General features: G+C 38.6%; 1 protein-coding gene across 4 annotated transcripts; it reads right to left on the bottom strand.

Annotated features, from left to right (window-relative positions):
- Positions 1-842: 842 nt before the first annotated feature.
- Positions 843-18,022, bottom strand: PRMT9 (protein arginine methyltransferase 9). 4 transcript variants are annotated; one of them, XM_035554455.2, is made up of 14 exons: positions 17,900-18,022; positions 17,499-17,550; positions 16,749-16,961; positions 16,195-16,343; positions 14,671-14,907; positions 13,925-14,092; positions 11,826-11,928; positions 10,622-10,728; positions 8,586-8,778; positions 5,431-5,614; positions 3,451-4,162; positions 1,906-2,059; positions 1,380-1,502; positions 843-1,164 (listed from the first exon to the last, which is right to left on the bottom strand). In XM_035554455.2, the coding sequence occupies exons 3-14, from the start codon at positions 16,932-16,934 to the stop codon at positions 949-951; spliced, it is 2,532 nt and encodes an 843-aa protein (XP_035410348.1). In that variant the 5' UTR covers positions 16,935-16,961; positions 17,499-17,550; positions 17,900-18,022; the 3' UTR covers positions 843-948. The 4 variants fall into 4 exon arrangements, with proteins under 4 accessions (XP_035410348.1, XP_035410357.1, XP_035410340.1 ...); XM_035554464.2 differs by lacking the exon at positions 17,900-18,022 and adding an exon at positions 17,667-17,841; XM_035554447.2 differs by lacking the exon at positions 17,499-17,550 and having other exon boundaries at positions 17,900-18,002.
- Between the last annotated feature and the right edge of the window lie 1,100 nt (positions 18,023-19,122).

Below are 19,122 nucleotides of genomic sequence, written 5' to 3'. Positions count from 1 at the left end.
TGCATGCAAGGAGATTCCAGAGAAAAGTGTTTCTAGATGTCCCTTTCTATAGGCTCTTGTTAAGACAGATCACAGCACCCTGTCTTCTACACGGAAAGGACAGCAATTAACATCATAAAGAAGCTTAGCTACTGAGCTATCTTGCAGCTCTCTCAGTAACAGTCCTTCCTATATCTATAGGGATAAAATCAATGCTTTTGTTAAGTCTTCAATCTGGATAGAAGTTTAAGAGAAGGAACCCATTACATGCAGTGTAGTGAAATGTAATGCTGCAAGAGTAGTACACAAGTGCTGTGGTGACTGATATATTTTTTTTTTTTATCAGCTTTCTCAGAGAGAAAAAGTTTAGGCCCATTATATTGTCAGAAATGAGTCTCCGGAGGACTCTAAATAACATTTACTATGTAACTTGACTTACTCTACAGCACTCCATTATGACTTTTTACATTTGTTTATGTGCAACACTGACTTGTGTTACTGCATGTGGAACATGTAACAGTCTCTTCTACAAAGGTAAGATCTCAGTACGCTTAAATAGGATGCTTTGACTACTGAGAAGTAGAACCAAGGTCTGAGAAACAAGGACTCTACCTTTTGCAGGCACAGTTGTTTACTTCTGGTATATGCATCTTGGATGCTTTTTCTTTTACTACCGATGATGTGGCAGCGATAGATGTCTGTCCACCTTCTACAGCTGCTCTAATAGCTAGCATTCAGATTTTTTAAATGCAGCATAGACAGTTCCTTCCCTCAACACTTGGTAAAATACCCCTGCAGTGCAAGTTTTAGTCCATCAGTAAGACCCGGAAGTCTACTAACTCTATTAAAGCAATAAAATAGCCTTTTGATCAGTAAATAAAATTTAGACTTTAATATAAGTTAGCAGTGATGTTAGGAACAGTAGATGTATGTATAATTAACCCAAAATCAGTTTACACATGGTATTCTTCATTGTTTAACTGTAATGCTAATATTGCTTTTATGGTGCTGAACATCAAGCACAAGTTCATCTCCAGCCTGAACTTGGATGGGCTTATCAAGAACAACTGCAGCTTGTTTCCAGTGTGAAAACTCATCAGATGTATTCAAACTATGCTCTTCATCCAGATGAATGTGATACCAGAAGGGAATTGCAGTGACTTGGCCAGACTTGCAAATTTGTACCTAAAAAAAAATTTAAAATATTACTCAGTTACATCAGTTTCAAACCATTTCAATATACTTCAGAGACATCTGCAGATAAGTAAGTTCTATATCAAAATTTTCAGCCAAGGTGAGCAATAATTGAGAAGTTCTGCAGAATGGCAGTTGAGTGCATATATATATATATATACACACACACACACACACACATTAATGTACACATACGCACAACTCACCTTCACTTCTCTGCTGGAGCTGTTCAACAAAGGATTCATGAGATCTAGCCTTAATAGTTCTGCTGGCTTACTCAAAGGTACACACGGTAACGTAGAGAGATCTAAATACACACGAACAGGTACCTAGGAGTACATACCAAAACTTTAGCTGTTAATAGCCATTAAAAAGTGAAAAGTTGAAGACTAAATTATAATGCAAAAGTTTCTAGGAATTATTGTAAACACCTCTAAGAAACAGCCAAAATGCACCCTTCTAATCACTTCTCAAGTCATAGTCACTGCTCTGTACAGTCACATTGTCTTTCACTGCTCAAAGTTTCTCCCACACTAGCTATAAGACCAAGTGCTTCCTGTTTTCCTTTATCCCAAAGTCCCTGCATGGTCACAAAAGTGTCTCTTTATATCAAAAACAGAACGAAGAAGTTTCAGCTCTTAGTTTTCTTGCATTTTACACTGAAATTAAACAGCCAGACAGCTGCCTGCAAACTTCAGAACTGTGCTTGGAAGACATCCGCCAACTTCATACCTTGAATTGGTTGATAAAAGGGGCTATATTAAACCCAAGAGTTGGTTCCGTTCCTTGAACAGCGCTCTCCAGTAATAGAGACTGTGATTCTACAAGCATCCCATATACCAACACGTACTGTGGGAATATCTTTCCTCCACTGTGAAGTAAACATCTGTAAAATGAAAGATTACTGTTGAATTATATGCTTTAGAAGTGTAAGGAAAGAACATTACCTACATTTAATAAAGAGACACCAGCTCCTCCACTAAAGTCAAGCACTCATGAGCATTTGAGTTTGATCCATCTGACCAGACAGCTGTACTACACCAAAAAAAACTTGTCACATAATATTGAACTATAGGAATATGCAATCTTTCCTCAGTGACAGTATTAGAAACAGTGATATTTCAAGATGAAGGTGGCTGCAGTTATTCATAGCACCAGCATCTAATACTGAAGGACTGGCAGAACTGCTTGATAAACCTTTAAGTCAGCAAGTACTTACTGTTGGGGCACAGGTTCAGGGGCATACACATAGGGAAACAAAATCTGGTTGGCATTTAAGTCAACTTTGTGTTTTTTTTTTTTTTTTTTTTTTTTTTACTGAAGTTAACAGCAATACAGGAGACAGCCTTTTTTCCCCCCCCAAAAAGCCACCTGAGGCTGGTTTCTTGCTACAGAGCACCACATTTCTGAGAATAGCAACGTGACAGATGCTTTCATTCATCATACCAAACAACTCCAATTCAATACAGACTATTTTAGGGCTCCTTTTCTTCTAGCAGGCACCTCTGCATAAGAATTTGGCAGCTAAGTAGTACACCGTATGTGTTTTCCTCCTTGGCTACTTGTAATTCAGATTCAAATTGGTTGGCATGAAAAGTCGAGAGTAATTTTCCTTTTTTTTTTTTTTAATGCAGCAATAGTCTTTCAAATCATCCAAAGATTTATCCCAAAGTTGGAAAGTCACAAACATAAATCCTCTGAAATATCCTGCAGTCACTATGAATGGAGAAGATTCCCTAGTGCCACAAGGGGGAAATAAACCCATTTCATCACTACACACACACACACTATTTCTCTTGCTCTGCAGTCCTTCCCACCCCCTTCCTGCAGATTACAGCTAGCTCTGTTGATGCTTCCCTGGCTGTTCTAACCCTATGAGTTTGTCTTTCAGCAGTACCAGTTTGTGTCAACAACAGCATGACATGCACGTGAATCTGGGTGGTTTTTTTTTTTTTTTTTTTTTAGCCTTGCGCTAAAAGCTACCTCATTTATTTAGCAACACGATACACCTAGCCCAAATCATATTCTTCCATACAAAAAATAAAGCAGTCTATGAAAGTGAGATCTTGACACTTTTTAAAGATACATGTATACAACGGTCAGACACCAAAGACACTCTGGAAAATTTACTCCTGGAGTTCAATCTGTTCAGAAAACAAGCTTTTCCTACTCTACAGAAGCAGCATCACAATAATTTTGTGAGTTAGGAGGAGCACTTTTGGAAGTCTTCAGATAGTTACAGATTCCTGAAAATACTTTTGTCCATTTATACTGTACCTGGATATTGCAGCCTTTTCCATCACCTCCTGCTGGATTAAACCAGATGTCTCTATAACATCCAAAATAATAATACTCCACAATTTGTCTGATTTGGGTCTCTGTAGTACCACATTTTCATCTTCTAAATGGCTAAGCCAAAATTCTAATGTTTCCTTAGGGAAATGATTAGCTTCTGAAATTATATTAAGGACTGCCTGATGCTGTTCTTTCTCAACAGAACTGTAGGCTTTAACTGGTCCAAGTTTGCCAGCTATAATTGGGAGGATGGAGAAACCTTCAGATACATCTAATATGTACAAAGGATCTGGAACCACATCTACAGAGCTCTTGCTTTGACCTTCTTGGAGGTTCACCCCACTGCCGTGTCCATCAACATCCATGGACTGCAAGTCCTTGCTTGGATTCAAGGATGACAGAACCTTGCCCATGGCAGCTTTAAAGCATCTGTGGTACGGTGCATTGTTCAGCAGAGCTATTTCCGTAGATTCCAACACACATACTTGACCTTTGCCATCCTGTTTGCTAGTTGTCTGAAGACTAGCCAGAGCATTACATAATTCAGCCTCATTGCCCAAACTCAGCATGTCATCTCCGTCACTGCAGTCCATCCCACACTCTGAAGTTGAAAAAGAAATCTTCTGGATCTTCAAGTAGCAGTCTTGGCAGCAAACTTCCATCATCACAGCGTCCCCAGCCTTCACAGAATAATCTTGGCAAAACAGCACAAGAAGTCATGTCAATTACTTTACAGCAAACATTATCACTGGAGCAGCCATACAGCACTCCACAAAAAATAAAAAAAACAAAGCATTATCTCTTTTTTTATTAGTTGTTATTACTGTATACAAAAGGATTGTTCTAGTTACATTTCTTAGTCTTTGGAGAGATAGAGCACATAGAAGCTCAGGTACATGACACCCTGTAGGCTGGAACCAGCAGCCTTCTAAAGAGGGGGTTCCTCCCAACCTCAGTAACCCACTAACTGAAATTAGCTCTGGTGTTAACATTTGCCTTGAGCTGTCCCACATCAGACAAATCTCAAAACAAGCCTTTCTGTGATAAATAGGTATTACTGTGAATGTTCTGTCAACAGCAGAGCTAAACAAAACCAAAGAAATTGCTTTGGCTTTAAGGTGTTAAATATTAATATTTACATTTTAATACTTCCTGTAGACAAAGCTGAATTTGTATTTACATTAAAAACAATAGCTACAGTTTAGAAAAGGTCAGACTTCACAGAAAATAAAATAAACTAGAGCATTTACAGAGCACAGTTCAAGACTGTCTTTGGATACTCTGTCTGTTTTAAGAAATAAGAAAATCTGATACAGACCGGAATTTCAAAACAAAATAGCTATAGTTTGACAAGCATTTCTTTCAACAGCAATGTAGGCTAAAAGACTCTCCTCCTCTTATAATTTCAGCTGAACCAGTCTATGACACAGCTGCCCCTACTGTCCATCAAAACATGGAAGAGAATGAAAAACAGGTGAAGAGAGAATAGAAACTGCTGCAAATGACACTAGCACTGCAGAACAGCTAGTCCAATGAAGTTGTATCCAAATTGGATGTGAGGGGTGTTCAGTTTTCTTTTTGTAGCAGAAACAGGTAGCAATTACTACCTCACCTCCCTTTCATATGTCACATCCACACTATATAAAGTCAGTCAGCAACCTTACTTTTTGGAGTTGCTCCAAGAAGCATTTGATTCAGTATAGAAAAAAATTAAGAAGTGTTTGTTCTCTCAGACCTTAAGAATGCCCCTTATCTACTTCACCACAGTCCCACAGGCAAGACCTGCTGCAGCAGCTGCACACTGCAGTCCAGAAACTTGATCAGGAACCACCTCACGGCTACTTGTCATTGAACTTCTAATCTAATTACTGCTATTTCCTAGGCTCTGAGATGAAGTGATTAGCTCAAGAACAAAATGAAGACAAGTTAATGTACTGCAACAAGAAGATCTACAGGACTTACCAGAGAGGCCCTGCACAGGATAGACTGCCTGTTCCCAGCAAGTTTCCTCACTGGGACTGGTAGATAGAGCATGCTCATCGTCAAGCTGTAGCACAAACCATACCACAACAGCATCTAGTGTTCCTCCTTCAGTGACTGGCTGATTGAGCTTCCATGGCTTTCTACCTGCAAGGCTTTTCAGCTCCTGACCAGGGTGGAAAGAGGGAGTGAGAGAAAGTTCCTTTCCACACATCAAAAATGGTTTCACTGTAGTCATTACTAAGTTGCTCAAATTGCTGTACCAACTCATGAGGGCACCCAACAGAAACCCCAAGTTAACAAGCTGCTACAATGCCAATTTTCAGTATTAGTACTCATTAGCATAGGGGTTCTCTTCACACAGGAAAGCACAGTTATTGGCACACAGCCTACTTGCATTCATTAGCCATTAATGTACACACACCCGCATCTAAGACTGTATGTATTTAAAAGCTGGGAACTGCAGGAAAAGAGTTAGGTTGGCAACACTTGCCTTATGAGAAATAAGGGAGTGTCTCTTACACTGGACTCCAGCCAATGCTTAGACACATACTTTGCTTAAAACCTGCATTTAAATTTAATCAGTTCCAGAAATACTGTATGTAACCACTGAATTCACTCAGCTGTTCAGCCTGATCATTGCAAAAATACCAAGTCAAACATCTTTGAGGATGCTTTGCTCTCTGCTACCTAGGCCATTGCCTTTGTGTAAAAAGCTTAGGTTTACACAGTTTTACTATTGGAAAGTACTAGAATCTTCCAGAAAGAGATCAGGTAATGAATTCTCCAGTACTTCCTAAATAGTTTTAAATATCTAACAGGAATTAAGTCATCTTTCATGCACACTTTTCCCCAGTAACTACCTCCTACTATCAACACTGCCAAACATGGAAGGCCCAGCTCTGATGTCTTAAGACAGTTCTGGCACAAACCAGTAACAGGCTATCGATCACAATGGACCAAAGATTCTCTTAGTCACAGCACTGCATAAAAATTTATTGGCTTCCTGAATGGCTCATGTCAACACTGCTCTCTAAATTTCAATCTTAGCAAAATACACAAGGAAAAAGAAAAAGTTCCACTCTAAGAACATGACTAGCTCTCATATGCTGCTTTTTCTACTTCTCCTTTTTTGTTCCTGGCCTGTGTTCTCCAAGAGTTGGTCTACCTCTCATCTCACAATTGGGAGATGGCTGAACAATGCACACGTCAAGGTTACAGGACACTAATGAAGTTCATGATGAGATCTCACTTTTTTTTGAAGAAGTGCTTTGTTGGCAACAGCTCAGTTCCTTTAGGGCCTGAAAGGAACAATCAGCTGCAATTACCAGCTGCTAAGGTAAACAATCACTTCCACTCCCAGTGGCACTGATCTGCTGCCAGCAAACAGTACCTGGGCTAGGTAAAAATGTCTGCAGCCTGTAATTATAGCCACAGCTCATTCCCCTGCCTGGGAGGAACCAAGCTGGTGCTGTTAAAAACAGCAGTAATAAAGTGATTGGCACAAGTAAGCTGTCTTTTTATTGTTTTGACATGTTATAATTACTTTTCTGATCTTTACTGGCATCTTTGAAGCATCCTATAAAATACAGTACAACAGTATTTCTCAAACTGAGTTAAGTCTTTATCTCAGTTCTCTCAAATAGTAGTTAATACAAGCAGAATAAATGCAGCGTTCCTTCTTGTTGTTTAAAAGCTAAGTTTATGAAATGGATCTTTGAATTTACCTTACTAGTGCTAAGTGATTTCGGATCTAAACTTCCATCTTTAGTTGGTAATTCTGCTACTACTGATAAGCACTGCACACTTTCTTTTTAAAAAATTCCATATGAGCACAACACATTTGCTTGCCTTTTTTTTTGTAAGCCACAATGTTAAACATCAGGAGTGGCCACTACAGAAAAAAATACCATTTGAAAGTAACTGAGCACTGTTGAAATTGCCACACTTGCCGAGTGACAGAAGTAACAGCAAGTAGTAACTAATTATTCCAAATAACTTAATTGCATTTCTTCCCTATACCTCTACTTACATCTTTACCATTTCAGAACAGGAAGACTTCATTAGGGTAACAAGAAATTTCAACGAAGGAAATATGAACTATGGTATACAGAGTTCTTCACTCTTAAGATTATCTTTACAAGTCTGCCAGCAGACAGAGCCTTAACAGTAGTCATCTCTGACGTAACAGTTTCTTATTGATGTTAGAAGTAGAAGCAACATCAGGTCACAGAGATCGCTCCCAGTAGTATTCTGAAGAGCCTTGTCTTATTTCATTTTTAACTTCAGGATGTCAGAGAAGCCAACTAGGAAGAGCTATTGATTCAGCACACTGCAACTCCTGGCCAAGCAGTAGCCAAGAATAATTTCATTTATATAACAATCTATTTTAAGCTCTGACTCACCACTTCAATGCAAACTCTTCACCATGGGTCAGTGAGCAAGAAGCACACTCACCAGAGATCAGATTTATTTTTTAGCATGCTCAGCTGTGAGCAGCTGAGATCCTTGCCATACAGTTCAGGCCTATTTGGTATACGCAAAGATATTCTGTGGAAAATGCACATAAAAAGCCTACCGTGTTTTTGGAAAGCTGTATTACAGAAATGCCGTACGATACAGCCCACAGGAGCTGAAGGGCGGAATCAAACTGATTGAATAGGATATGGTAACTACTTTATCTCCCCTACCATTTACATTCACCCAAACACTTAGACATTTTGGTACAAGATATAAAAAAAAAATCCTCTTTTGTCTTTAAGATTTCTTTGAAGACTCCAACTTTAAAGGAATTAACAAAGTCAGCTCCATAAACCATGTAGGACAGGTCTACTACATTCTTCCTCCCCTTTCCTGCACTGATGCTGGTGGCTGTTTGATCCAAGGGTGAGCTGGTTTAGGGAACTAAACTACATCAAACAAAGAACCCACCGCCTTCAAAAGAAGGAAGACGGTCATCTGATCAACCACATTGTTACCACAATGAGACAAATACCAAAAACAGCACAGGATTTCAAGGCGGCACTGCCAACTTTGCACACCCGAAGTGTTGTGGAATTAAACATGGTGAACAAATAAGAAAGACATAGGTCTCATTTATAAATAGGTTAGCTTTAAAAGATAAAAAAAATAATTACCTGCAAATTGTTGAAATCCACTGACATTACTTGGAAGGGTTCTGTAAGAGGTATGTAGCCTCCAGGAATTCGACTGAGCTTCTCAGTGGTGTAAGGTTCAACAGTTTCCTCTGAACCAGCAAAAGCATATGTTGGACTAAAGAACTGCACTGAATTTGGCAGATGCACACCAGCGACTTCTTGTATTTCCACTCTGGGGTGGGGGAAGAAAGACATTTCATATAATTTGACAAAAAAAATCATTCCAAGGCTGGCTAAGTGTTTTTAAAGGCAGAGCAGAAGAATAAAACAAACTTAACATTCTCCTAGAATATTGATTTACTGTTTTGTGCTATGACTCTTGAAAGACAGCTAGTTCAAACTTGAAAAAACAGTAAGTAGTACACTGGCATCTTAAAAGTTTTGTGGAAAATTTAAATACATCTTTAGCAGAACTTCAGTCTTCTCACAGGTTTGTCAGTTCATTTGTTCTTCTGAAAGTAAATGTATTTCACATGAATCTGAAACAATTGCCTTAAAGAGAGCAATAATTTCAGGAGAAAAAGGAAGCTGATCAGAATAAATAAATCAGTAGAGTTAGATCCTACAGTGACTCTAGAAAACAAGTAATGGGTACAACCTAAGTAAGTAATGGGTACAACCAGCATCAGCTATACTAAAGAAACAGTGTTTTAATGATAATATTAAAATAAAGCTACAATAAGACGTAAACCAGTATGAAACTTTGTGGAAAAAAAAAGAGGAAAGATGCTTTTGCAACACTATTTCATCAGGCACCCTGCTCAAAAAGAACATTCTAAAAAACACAGTTTTGATGCAGACCATGAAGGCACCTGGGGAAACGTGGAAACGTACATCAGAAGGATCCAAAGAGATCTGGATGGTTTAAATTTGAGACAAGGTGAAGTGCTTTACATAAAGCTTAACAGCACTCGTTAGGGGTATTGACTTAAGACCACTATAGCTGTTGGAGGAAAAAATGGATCTTAATCTAGAAGGCAGAAAATTTAAGAGTGACTTATCTTCTCAGCACATAATTAATCTGTAGAAATCATTTCAGCTCTACTAACCACCAGACCTTAAACTACACTATTAGAATGGACTGTTAATTAGACAATCCAAAGCTACAATAGATTAAGTTTCATCCCATTTGTATTTTGGGAGAAACAGTCACTATCATCTTTCAATGCAAAAGACATTGTAGGAGTCATTAGTTATTCACCATTTACAAGAAGGTTCTTCTATGGCCATCTACTATGGGAACTTCTGCCTCTTTCTGGCTACTGTCCAGGTGTACTGCATTAGAAGAAAGTCACTGATGTGGCCTAGCTGTTCTTCCTGTTCCGGTACATGAAAACATCTGTATACGTCAGCAGGTTTTTTTTGTCTGTAATAAGAGTAATCCTAAACAAATTGCATCAAGTCAAAACCTCTTACAGACTGTCTCCATACAGTAATATTGTTTTAGATTATAAAAACAAGAATAACTATAAAAATAATTGATACACAGCCAGAACTGGTTCCTACAAAGAAACCTGACAGTATGTTAGTTCAGCATTAGGAAAGCCACATGCTCAGAAGGATAAGGCTAGATGGGGTTATGAACACCATGCCTTTACAAGATCCTGTCCACACCTTCTTAAAGCACTAGATCCAGCAGTGAGGTATGGAGCAGACTACAAAGAAGGTACAATAAGGATAAAGGCCAACTGTTAATCCAATAATCTTCAATATAGAAACTGAGAAGTAGTTTTACTACTAAGGAATTATGTTTCTTTAGGATGTGTTAAAGGCATGTATTTCAGCATTATTGAAAGTCAAGAGTTTCTAATTAAGTGATCCAGAAAATCCAAACAGGAAGGAGAAAAAAGGGAGCCTAGAGAAGTGTTGGGGAGAGTGGGAACAAACCTCTGAGAGACAGACAGCCAGCCCTTCAAAATATAAAGAGAACAATAAATGAAATGTCTTCAGTAAGTCACGAAGCCTTTTTCCAGATAACAAATGCGGGTCCAAGCTGTGCCAGATTTTAAACATACCTATGATGTCTACGTATCTCTTTGCATTCCACTGCCATCCCAAATATTGTTGCACTTGCAGGAATAACTCTGCCATGATCTTCAGTACTGACATCTTGATTTTTAGCCTGTAATTTGAATAACATGCAATAGGACCTATTTATATCATTACTACCAAGCCTAGTTTATGCCAGGATTACAGTCAAAACATCAGAAAGCTCAGTGACTGGGAAAAATCTCCAGTCTTTTTCATTCCAGCTGAGCATTAAACCTGTTTCTTACATATGTATTTCAATACATCCACACATTGTCTTTACTTTTCAGTCTACTTTTTCTGTGTAACTTTGAACTGTGTTTTAAATTGTGTTCTATTAGAGTATACTGAAACATTTGAGGGCCTTTTTTACATGCATCATTCCAGTACTTAACACTAGAGGTCATCAGTTTCAGTTCAACAGAATATGTAGGTTTCCAACCAGACAAGACTTGTTAAATTCTTATTATTTGGAATCAAGGCAGCATCCAAACAAACAACAACAAAAATCCTTGTATTTCATAAGGCCTAACAAAAGTTAAAGTAATATGACAGAACTATGTACGGGTTAACATACACTAGCTAAAAAGACAAAATACGAAGAGAAGAAAATAAAAATACCCAGTAGATTTGTTCAGTGTTCCAAGAAGGATCAAAATTAGCAAAAATAAAGAGCATATGGCGTATTTATACAACGATGACCAACTCTTCCCTAGTGTTATGGTGAGAAGAATTTCTATCATAATTTAGCATTTTTTTGCTTAACCTAGTCTGACTTCCTGCTATCTAGCTGATATCTCAAAAATAAAATCACTAGGTTGCAGAGTTGCAGGGAATTAGTACCTTTCGCATACACATACCAACCCCTTTGATGTTACTTACAAGGAAAAAAATGAACAGTGATCAAGAGCGATCTCTGTATGCTGCTCTTGAAAGGCTGCCTCAGGGAAACATGCATTCAAGTACTTGCCTACTCAGAACACCAGCTCACAGAAGTACAGTGCATGCAGCTCTCATTACTTTTCAGTCAAATTCATAGAACCAAACCCTAGAACACTAACTTTTAAATATGAAATATTCACAAAACATTCCTCGTTTGTATGTGTGAATGTGCACACAAATGCATTTCTGAATTTATATTGAACATGAACACAAATAGAAATCACGTTTCCACATACCTACGTCACCTACCTTCGGCTGTAAAAGTAGATGTTCCCAAGCATGTATCAAGCTCTCCACAATCCCTTCTCCAAATAAGCCAGCATCAACAGTTTCTGTAACAACTAAGGAAACTCTAGATAGGAGGAAAAAGACACCATGAAATATAACGCATATTATGCATGTCCTTTAACAGTCATTCTTTTAAAGAAAAGAAATAATGGCCACTCCAATCTGAGATCAAAGCACAACTTCCGCAAGTGTTCTGTAGTTTCAATACAGATGGGCAACTAAGTTCTTCTAACAAGTTAATCAAAACGCAGGTAAGAGATAAATATCAAGCAAGAATTTACCATAAAGCTTCTTGGTCAGTGTTTATTAAAAAAGAATAACTTTTTAGATAAGAAACTAACCCAAATAAGATGTTCCAGCCTGAGACACAGGCAGCAACACTGCAGAATACTTATCTTCATCTTGTGCAAGAGTATATATCTACATGTGCATATGTTATAGATTTTTAACATTTCTATTTAATCAAAGTGCAATAAAATTACTGTGCAGACTAATGAATGCTGAAGTCCTAAATATCATTTGGATTTAAACTAAAAAGTACGTGACATAAAACATTTCCAGAAGAGTAACAAATTACTCCTGACAGGTGACACCCCATAACTCATCAGATACACTAAAGAGGATGCACATAGGCAGTTACTACAACTCAGCCGACACAATTAGACAAGGCTTAACTGGCATGCTCATCCATGGCAGCTTCACTATTTTGTATTAGAGAGGCTGTACTACCACCACAGATACATTATTGAATGTTAGCAATGAGAAGTAAAACAGACCGTTTCCTTCCTGTATGTTTAATCTGCACCCCTAATAGTGATGAGCTGAAACAATCGACCAGTGTTTTGCATATGCCAAAACAAAAATCCCCTAGGATTTCCACCTGCTAAAAGTTTGCAGATCTTCCTGAAGAACCCTTTTTGAATGGGATAGCAAGCAAGAAGGAGTAGAATATCCTAAGAAGTCTGAATCACATATCACGAGCAGCATAATGCTGGATCAAGTTTTAATTTGCCAGAAGTCATTCCAAACTGACAGCTTAAAGTCATGGAAGGAAGCCACAAGGATCACCAAATCCAATTCCTAGGTCCATACAAGACCACCCAAAAATCAAAACCTATGTCTGAGAGCACTGTCCAAACGCTTCTTGAACTGTGCTAGGCTCAGTGCTGTGACCACTGCTCTGGGGAGCCTATAGCTCTTATTTTGCTTTAGAATACATTATTTAACACTGAAAAATTCAGCTATTTAGTTTTCCAAAGCACATGGATCTCTGCTATACAAGACAGGTGGGAAGACATACGTATACAAAAATAACGCTCAATACAAACACAAAAACCTATTGTCACAGGACAAGTTGCAACACTCTTCCACTGAGTTTCACTCCAGCATCTAAAGCTGCTCTCAATGCCCTTTGGATCTATCCCATGGCAGGGTGCTGACATTCGGTTAGCCCATCCATCACCAACACTCCACATTTAAACCCTCAGAAACCTGCACACATCACATGGCATTTTCTTTCCACTTCAAAACACAGCATCACTTTCTGTAGTGACTAGAAGGGAGAAGAAGTTTTCCCCTCACTCCTTCAGAGGGACAGGCTGACACTTTGCATTTCTGATCTCTCTGACAAATGCAGGAGTTAACATGGAGCTGCAGGGGTGTGGTACATCCCAGGAACAGCCTTCCTTTGTTGGTCCTATCACATACCTCCATCCTATTCACCAGCTGCAGAAAACAAGCCACAAGTGTGTCAAATGATTACTTTCACTGTGTAGTAACCTAGCTTATTTTTTTCTTATTGCTGCAGTGTAATTGCATGTGCCCGAAAAGCTACCACTAAACCATTCAACTCCTTAATCTGTGAGATCATTGATTTACCATAGAAATTCACGTGATTTCAAAAACATTGTTTCTGCACTGCTCTATAAAAAAAACCATAAAACCTTCCTCACATTAGCTATGATTAAGTACCACAGACAAAGTTATTTCCTGTTTAGGTCTCAGTATATTTTCTTGAATTAGGAGCAAAATTTAAGATACCACAGAGCACAATAACTTACCTTTCAGGTATGTGCTTTGGAATTTCTATATCAAGTGACTTCAAATGCAGAAGCTTGATCTCTCTTTCCATATTATTTGCTGCCACCACATCACAGGCAAGTTCATACATGGTTTTTGATAACTCGCAGGCGTAGACACAAGATGCTCCTGCCTTTTTTGCAAACATACTGAAAAAAAGAATCAGAGCTTTTTCCCCCTCCAGTTTAAATCTTGTCAAGTATGGAAAGATACTGAGTCTTTTGAAGTTCAATTTACAAAGCTGATTCATATTCAAAGGGTTAAACATTTTTCATTAAGTGAACTAGTTTCTTGTGTAAACATTAATACCACACTAATTGATATCCTGTTGATATGCTACCAATAACAATAGCAGGATACTCCCTAGCTATACTAAGCCCATTCTTTACAGTACAGCATTTTCATTAAGCAACTTCTGCCTACATCAAGTGATTACTAAGTACTAAGGATTTTAGGACAGAATACTTGACATTAAAACTCCAAAGCGAACATGAATTCTCCAATATATACAGCAATTCTCAGCATTAAAAGTAAACAAAGCCCTCCCAATAAATCAAAAGTTGGTTCCAAAAATACAATTAGACAATAACCTCAAGACTCAATGACCTCTGAAAGCTTTGTTTCTTAAGTTCTGTCTCAACAAAGCATGAAAGTCTTTTTTTCAGAAGCACATAATTTAGACAAAAGTTTCTATTAAGTTCACATTAAACATGTGCTTATGACATACCTCAATATTCCTGTTCCTGTTCCAATATCAAGGACAGACTTGCACCCTGAGCAGACAGCATTCTCTATTGCTTTTAGGTAAGTAAGATTCCTCTTGGCATCATTGAGCATAATGAAGTGCCAACGTTCCACAAGCCAGTTTGCAACACGGTAAAAATTCTCCTTTGCATCAGCAAAGTCTGGGTTAAGCTTCACTGCTTTGTGAAAATATCCAGCTGCTTCATCTCTAAAGCCCATTCTAATAGTAAAAAATGACAAATAAATAGAAAGACATTCAATTGCCAATTATCTGTAAATATCCACAAGTCTATAAAAAGATCTTAGGACAATGGAAATATTTCACACTAGTTGGAAAGATCTCTTTAAAAACACTGATATAAAAAAGTATTTACAGCTCTACATCAAATCACTTGGAAATGCAAAGGTAGTCAAAAATTGCAGTCTTTATCTGCTATTGCCTTTTTTTTTTTTTTTTACACAAGTGAGAAGGTTTTACAGAAAGCTTACTGTAACCACATGGCAGCAGCAAATCTGCAGTCTCACAGATTTTCAAGTCACAATAGAATGATACAAAAATTCAAAATTGTCCCACCATATTTAACTTGTGCATACTGTAAGAAATTTTTGATTTGCCTATGCTTCCATTAAGTGGCAATTTTAAAATTAAATTGTGAAACTGAAACGATTTTTTTTAAAGATAACTATAGCATATTCTTAAATCAGATGCACTGAAAAATAAGACCTATGAAACGCATTAAAGCATACAGTTTGCTAGCAATGTTGTACGACTTGCTCCTTAAAATAAGCAACCAGTCAAAACTGTATACCTAACCAAAGCTGCTTTGACCTAGGACCTATGCTTTCTATCTTAAGTTCCAGTTCCAGATGACCTTAAAATTCAGAGGAACAGCGAAGCACCACGTGTTTCAAGTTTTGGAGAAAGCAGTAAAAGAATGCCTTTAAGTATTAAATAATAGCATAAGCTCAAACAGTTTAAGAAAAAACAGCCCTACACATTACAGTACACATAACCAGCTTCCTCACTTGAAAGATCTGTCATATGTGACCTCGAGAAGGACCAGAGTCTAGTCAGATCCCTGACAATTACTGCCTTTGCGTACTAACAGGATACAATGGAAGATGAACTTCAAAAATTGTAAGTTAACTACAAATACAGTAAACACAGTAACTCTGAACAATTATGGTCTCGTTTCTGTTTAGTAATTTAATAAATTGTTAAAAATACACTTGAAGGCAGTAGTACTATTACTTCAAACTTTTACTTCAGCAAAAGTGCTCTTTTATACATATAACTTTGGCTGTGACTACTAACGTATTTTAGTATTGGGTACTTAACTTTCTAAGCTAACAAACACAAAATTCAACAGCATAAACTATGTAAAATTAAACACTTGCATTTATTTCTTTCGAGCATATTTTATGTGCTCTGATGAATTTGGTATTCTTTATTAACATATAATATTAAAGTAAGCTTTACAAAAGCTGAATATAGATCACTACAAACCTGAAAAGATGTTCTCCCATACTATTACATATTACTTCATCATTCGGATACAGTTCAAGAGCCTGTTCATAACAGTTAAATAGATCTTGAATCCGTGCTAGAGAATCTAGTTCTTCTGCCCATTTAAAGAGAGTAAACTGAAACGTTTCCTAGAAAATAAAACACAGACCATTGAGTTGACAGTAGTTGTCAGAAACATCCTGACATGCACCTGAACACACTTCTTTCCCTTAAGCAGCAGCATGCAATTGCTCAGTATTTTCCCATGTTACCCAGCAACATTATACTAAGAGCCAGCACATATACTACTGCACGCTATGCTGTACTACAAGCCAATAATAACAAGGGATTATCTGTATTGAACTTAGTTAACACATACTGCACTAGAAGTGGAATTTTCTTCCCACAGAAACATACAACTCATTATACAAGTTGCTGTCTCTGTTACTATTTTTCTTCTTTTAGAAGACTGAATAGGAAGATCAATTACAAACAAAAAGTCACAGGCACAGAACATGTTACGTAGCCTCAAGAGAAAATCAAAGAGCACTTACTTTGACACTGGTCTTTAACTCAGGAGCTAAATTCAGTACCAGAAGATAGTGAGCATATGCAGTTCCATAATCCTGGTCCTCCAGGCAATGCTCAGCACTCTGCAAAGATCGGGAAACCAACTCCCGCCTGCCAGCTTCCTGACCACTTCTGGGGCTCCGACGAAGTTTAGCATTGGAGTTGGGCATTCTGAAGGATGGAGGTACTAGCTCTTCCTAAAACAAACAAGTTACATGTTCTGTAGGTAAAAAGGTTATGCACAGAACTAGCAGACCAAGCAACTTACTAAGAATTCACAGGTATTGAGAACTCTTCCCCCAAATCCTAAGCATTCAGAAACATTCTTATCTTTACACCCTTGACATTTCCATAAGCTTTAAAATAAGTAGTCACCATTCAAAACTTAGGTATGAATCATACTTGCATTATACTACATCCTACAAACAGCTTGCATTTCTTTCCTTTTCAAAAACTAATTTTTGTGTGTTTTAGCATATCTCTAAGGAGTTTTGCACACCAGAAACTCACACGTTCAAAGTTCTCATATCAACCATAAAGTTTTCAGATTAAGACTCTTCCACTTAAGTAATAGCATCCCCATAAACCAAGGGCTTCCAGATAGAGAACTAGCAAGCTCCCAGTTTACTCTACACGAGATAACACGCTTATTTCTTTCCCTCATGAAAGCGTCAGTTAACAGAATCAATACACAACCTTCGATAACTGTTAACGCTTAAACTTGTAATGCTTACCTACGTACAAGGGCCTAATAGTGCCTTCAGGATTTTCAGATATATCCTAAAGCTGAAGAGAGCGAACGTTACATAAAGAGGAACCGCAAGAAACACATCGTCACCCTAACATCTTACTTAATAAAAAAAAGGCACCGGCCGCGTAAGAAGCAACCGCCACCAACTTACAAGGCAACACGCAAAACCAGCCGGGGCCGAGCAAACCCGCCTGCCGCACGGCTTTGGGGGCCCGGAGGGCAGCAAGGACAGGGCAGCCAGCCCTCACAGGCAGGCCTCGCAGGCCTCACCACCGCCGGGCTGGCGGAGCGAGCCTCGGGGCCACCACCCCAGCGGGCAGAGAGCAGCGGGGAAGGAAGAAACCCGTCCCTTGTGGCCGGGCCAGGCACTCCCGGGGCTATCACCTGCTCGGTGCCAGCCGCCGCTCCCCAACAGCTACCACGCACACTGCACACCGCCGCCATCTTAGAGTCCAGCGGCAGGCGGCGCACAAACGTGCCGGCACCCCGCCCGCCCCGCTGCGTAGTTGGTGGCCGCCCCCTAAGATGGCGGCGGGGGGGTCCACCCCCTACTTGGCTCAGGCCGGTTGGAGGAAGGAGGGAGGTGTGAGGCGTCGGAGGGTCGCGAGGCGGGCTGCTCGCCGACCGCAAAACCCAGTTACACGCCGCAGGATTGAGCAACTGTTCTGCTTCACGAGATTGAGAAATCCCTTTGCTTCATCTTTATTTCTGTTTAATTTACGAGGAAAAAAAAAGCGTGGTTTTTTTTTTTTCAGGCCTCTCCTTACAATTTTAAGGTGTAGGCATTCACTTTATTTTTTATTTACCTCAAGGAACAACTGATACGTAGAACATATTTAAGAACCCAAGAAAAAATCAGAACGCTAGAAACTGGCATTATGGAAAAACTAATGCTTTGTAAGCTGACAAGGAGGCCAGGCAAAAATTCATAATTATTAGTAAGAAAAAGGCTTGAGAAAGCTAAAACCAAAAACCTGTTTTTTAATGCCAATTTAGCTTATTACTTTTGAGGTGAAACTTCAAAACATTTTGATCAGAAACTGTTCCTTAAAATTTCCTTATTGCTTCTTTGTGTGAATTCTGACTGCTTATTGGCAGGGCATGCCAAGCACAAACCTATGGATAACTCTGCTTGCCCCTCTCCCTCTGCCATATATATAGGTACATGTGCATATGTATGTATATATTGTCCAAGTTATTTTGCCATCCACATCCAATGTTTAAAACTGGAAATTCAGGTCATAGGAACACAGGGCTAGAAGTGGCCTACAGCACTGTTAAATCCAGTCCCTTGCTATTCAGCATTGCTCAGACCTGCTCTACATGTAAGAGCCTACTACCTTAAATATTTATAACATGCAGTGTAACAAACAGGTGCTGTGCGGGCACCACCTATAATTGAACTGCAGTTATGGTGTTTGTAATATTTAATGTGAATTACGTTATTGATAAGTCTGGAGAATGACATTAGAGGAAAAAAATTCATACCACCTATTTTTAAGTCATAAACAAGTCCAAGTTGTCTTAGGCCTTTGACTCTGCTCTACATTAACAGAGGAGCAAAATTCAGACCTTTGCTCCCATTCCTCAGTGCCTTATCTTGCTCC

This window comes from Cygnus atratus, chromosome 4 (assembly GCF_013377495.2).
Source record: "Cygnus atratus isolate AKBS03 ecotype Queensland, Australia chromosome 4, CAtr_DNAZoo_HiC_assembly, whole genome shotgun sequence".
Lineage (NCBI taxonomy): Eukaryota > Metazoa > Chordata > Aves > Anseriformes > Anatidae > Cygnus > Cygnus atratus.
Note: the sequence above shows the minus strand (reverse complement) of the source record. Positions and strands in the feature narration are given on the sequence as shown.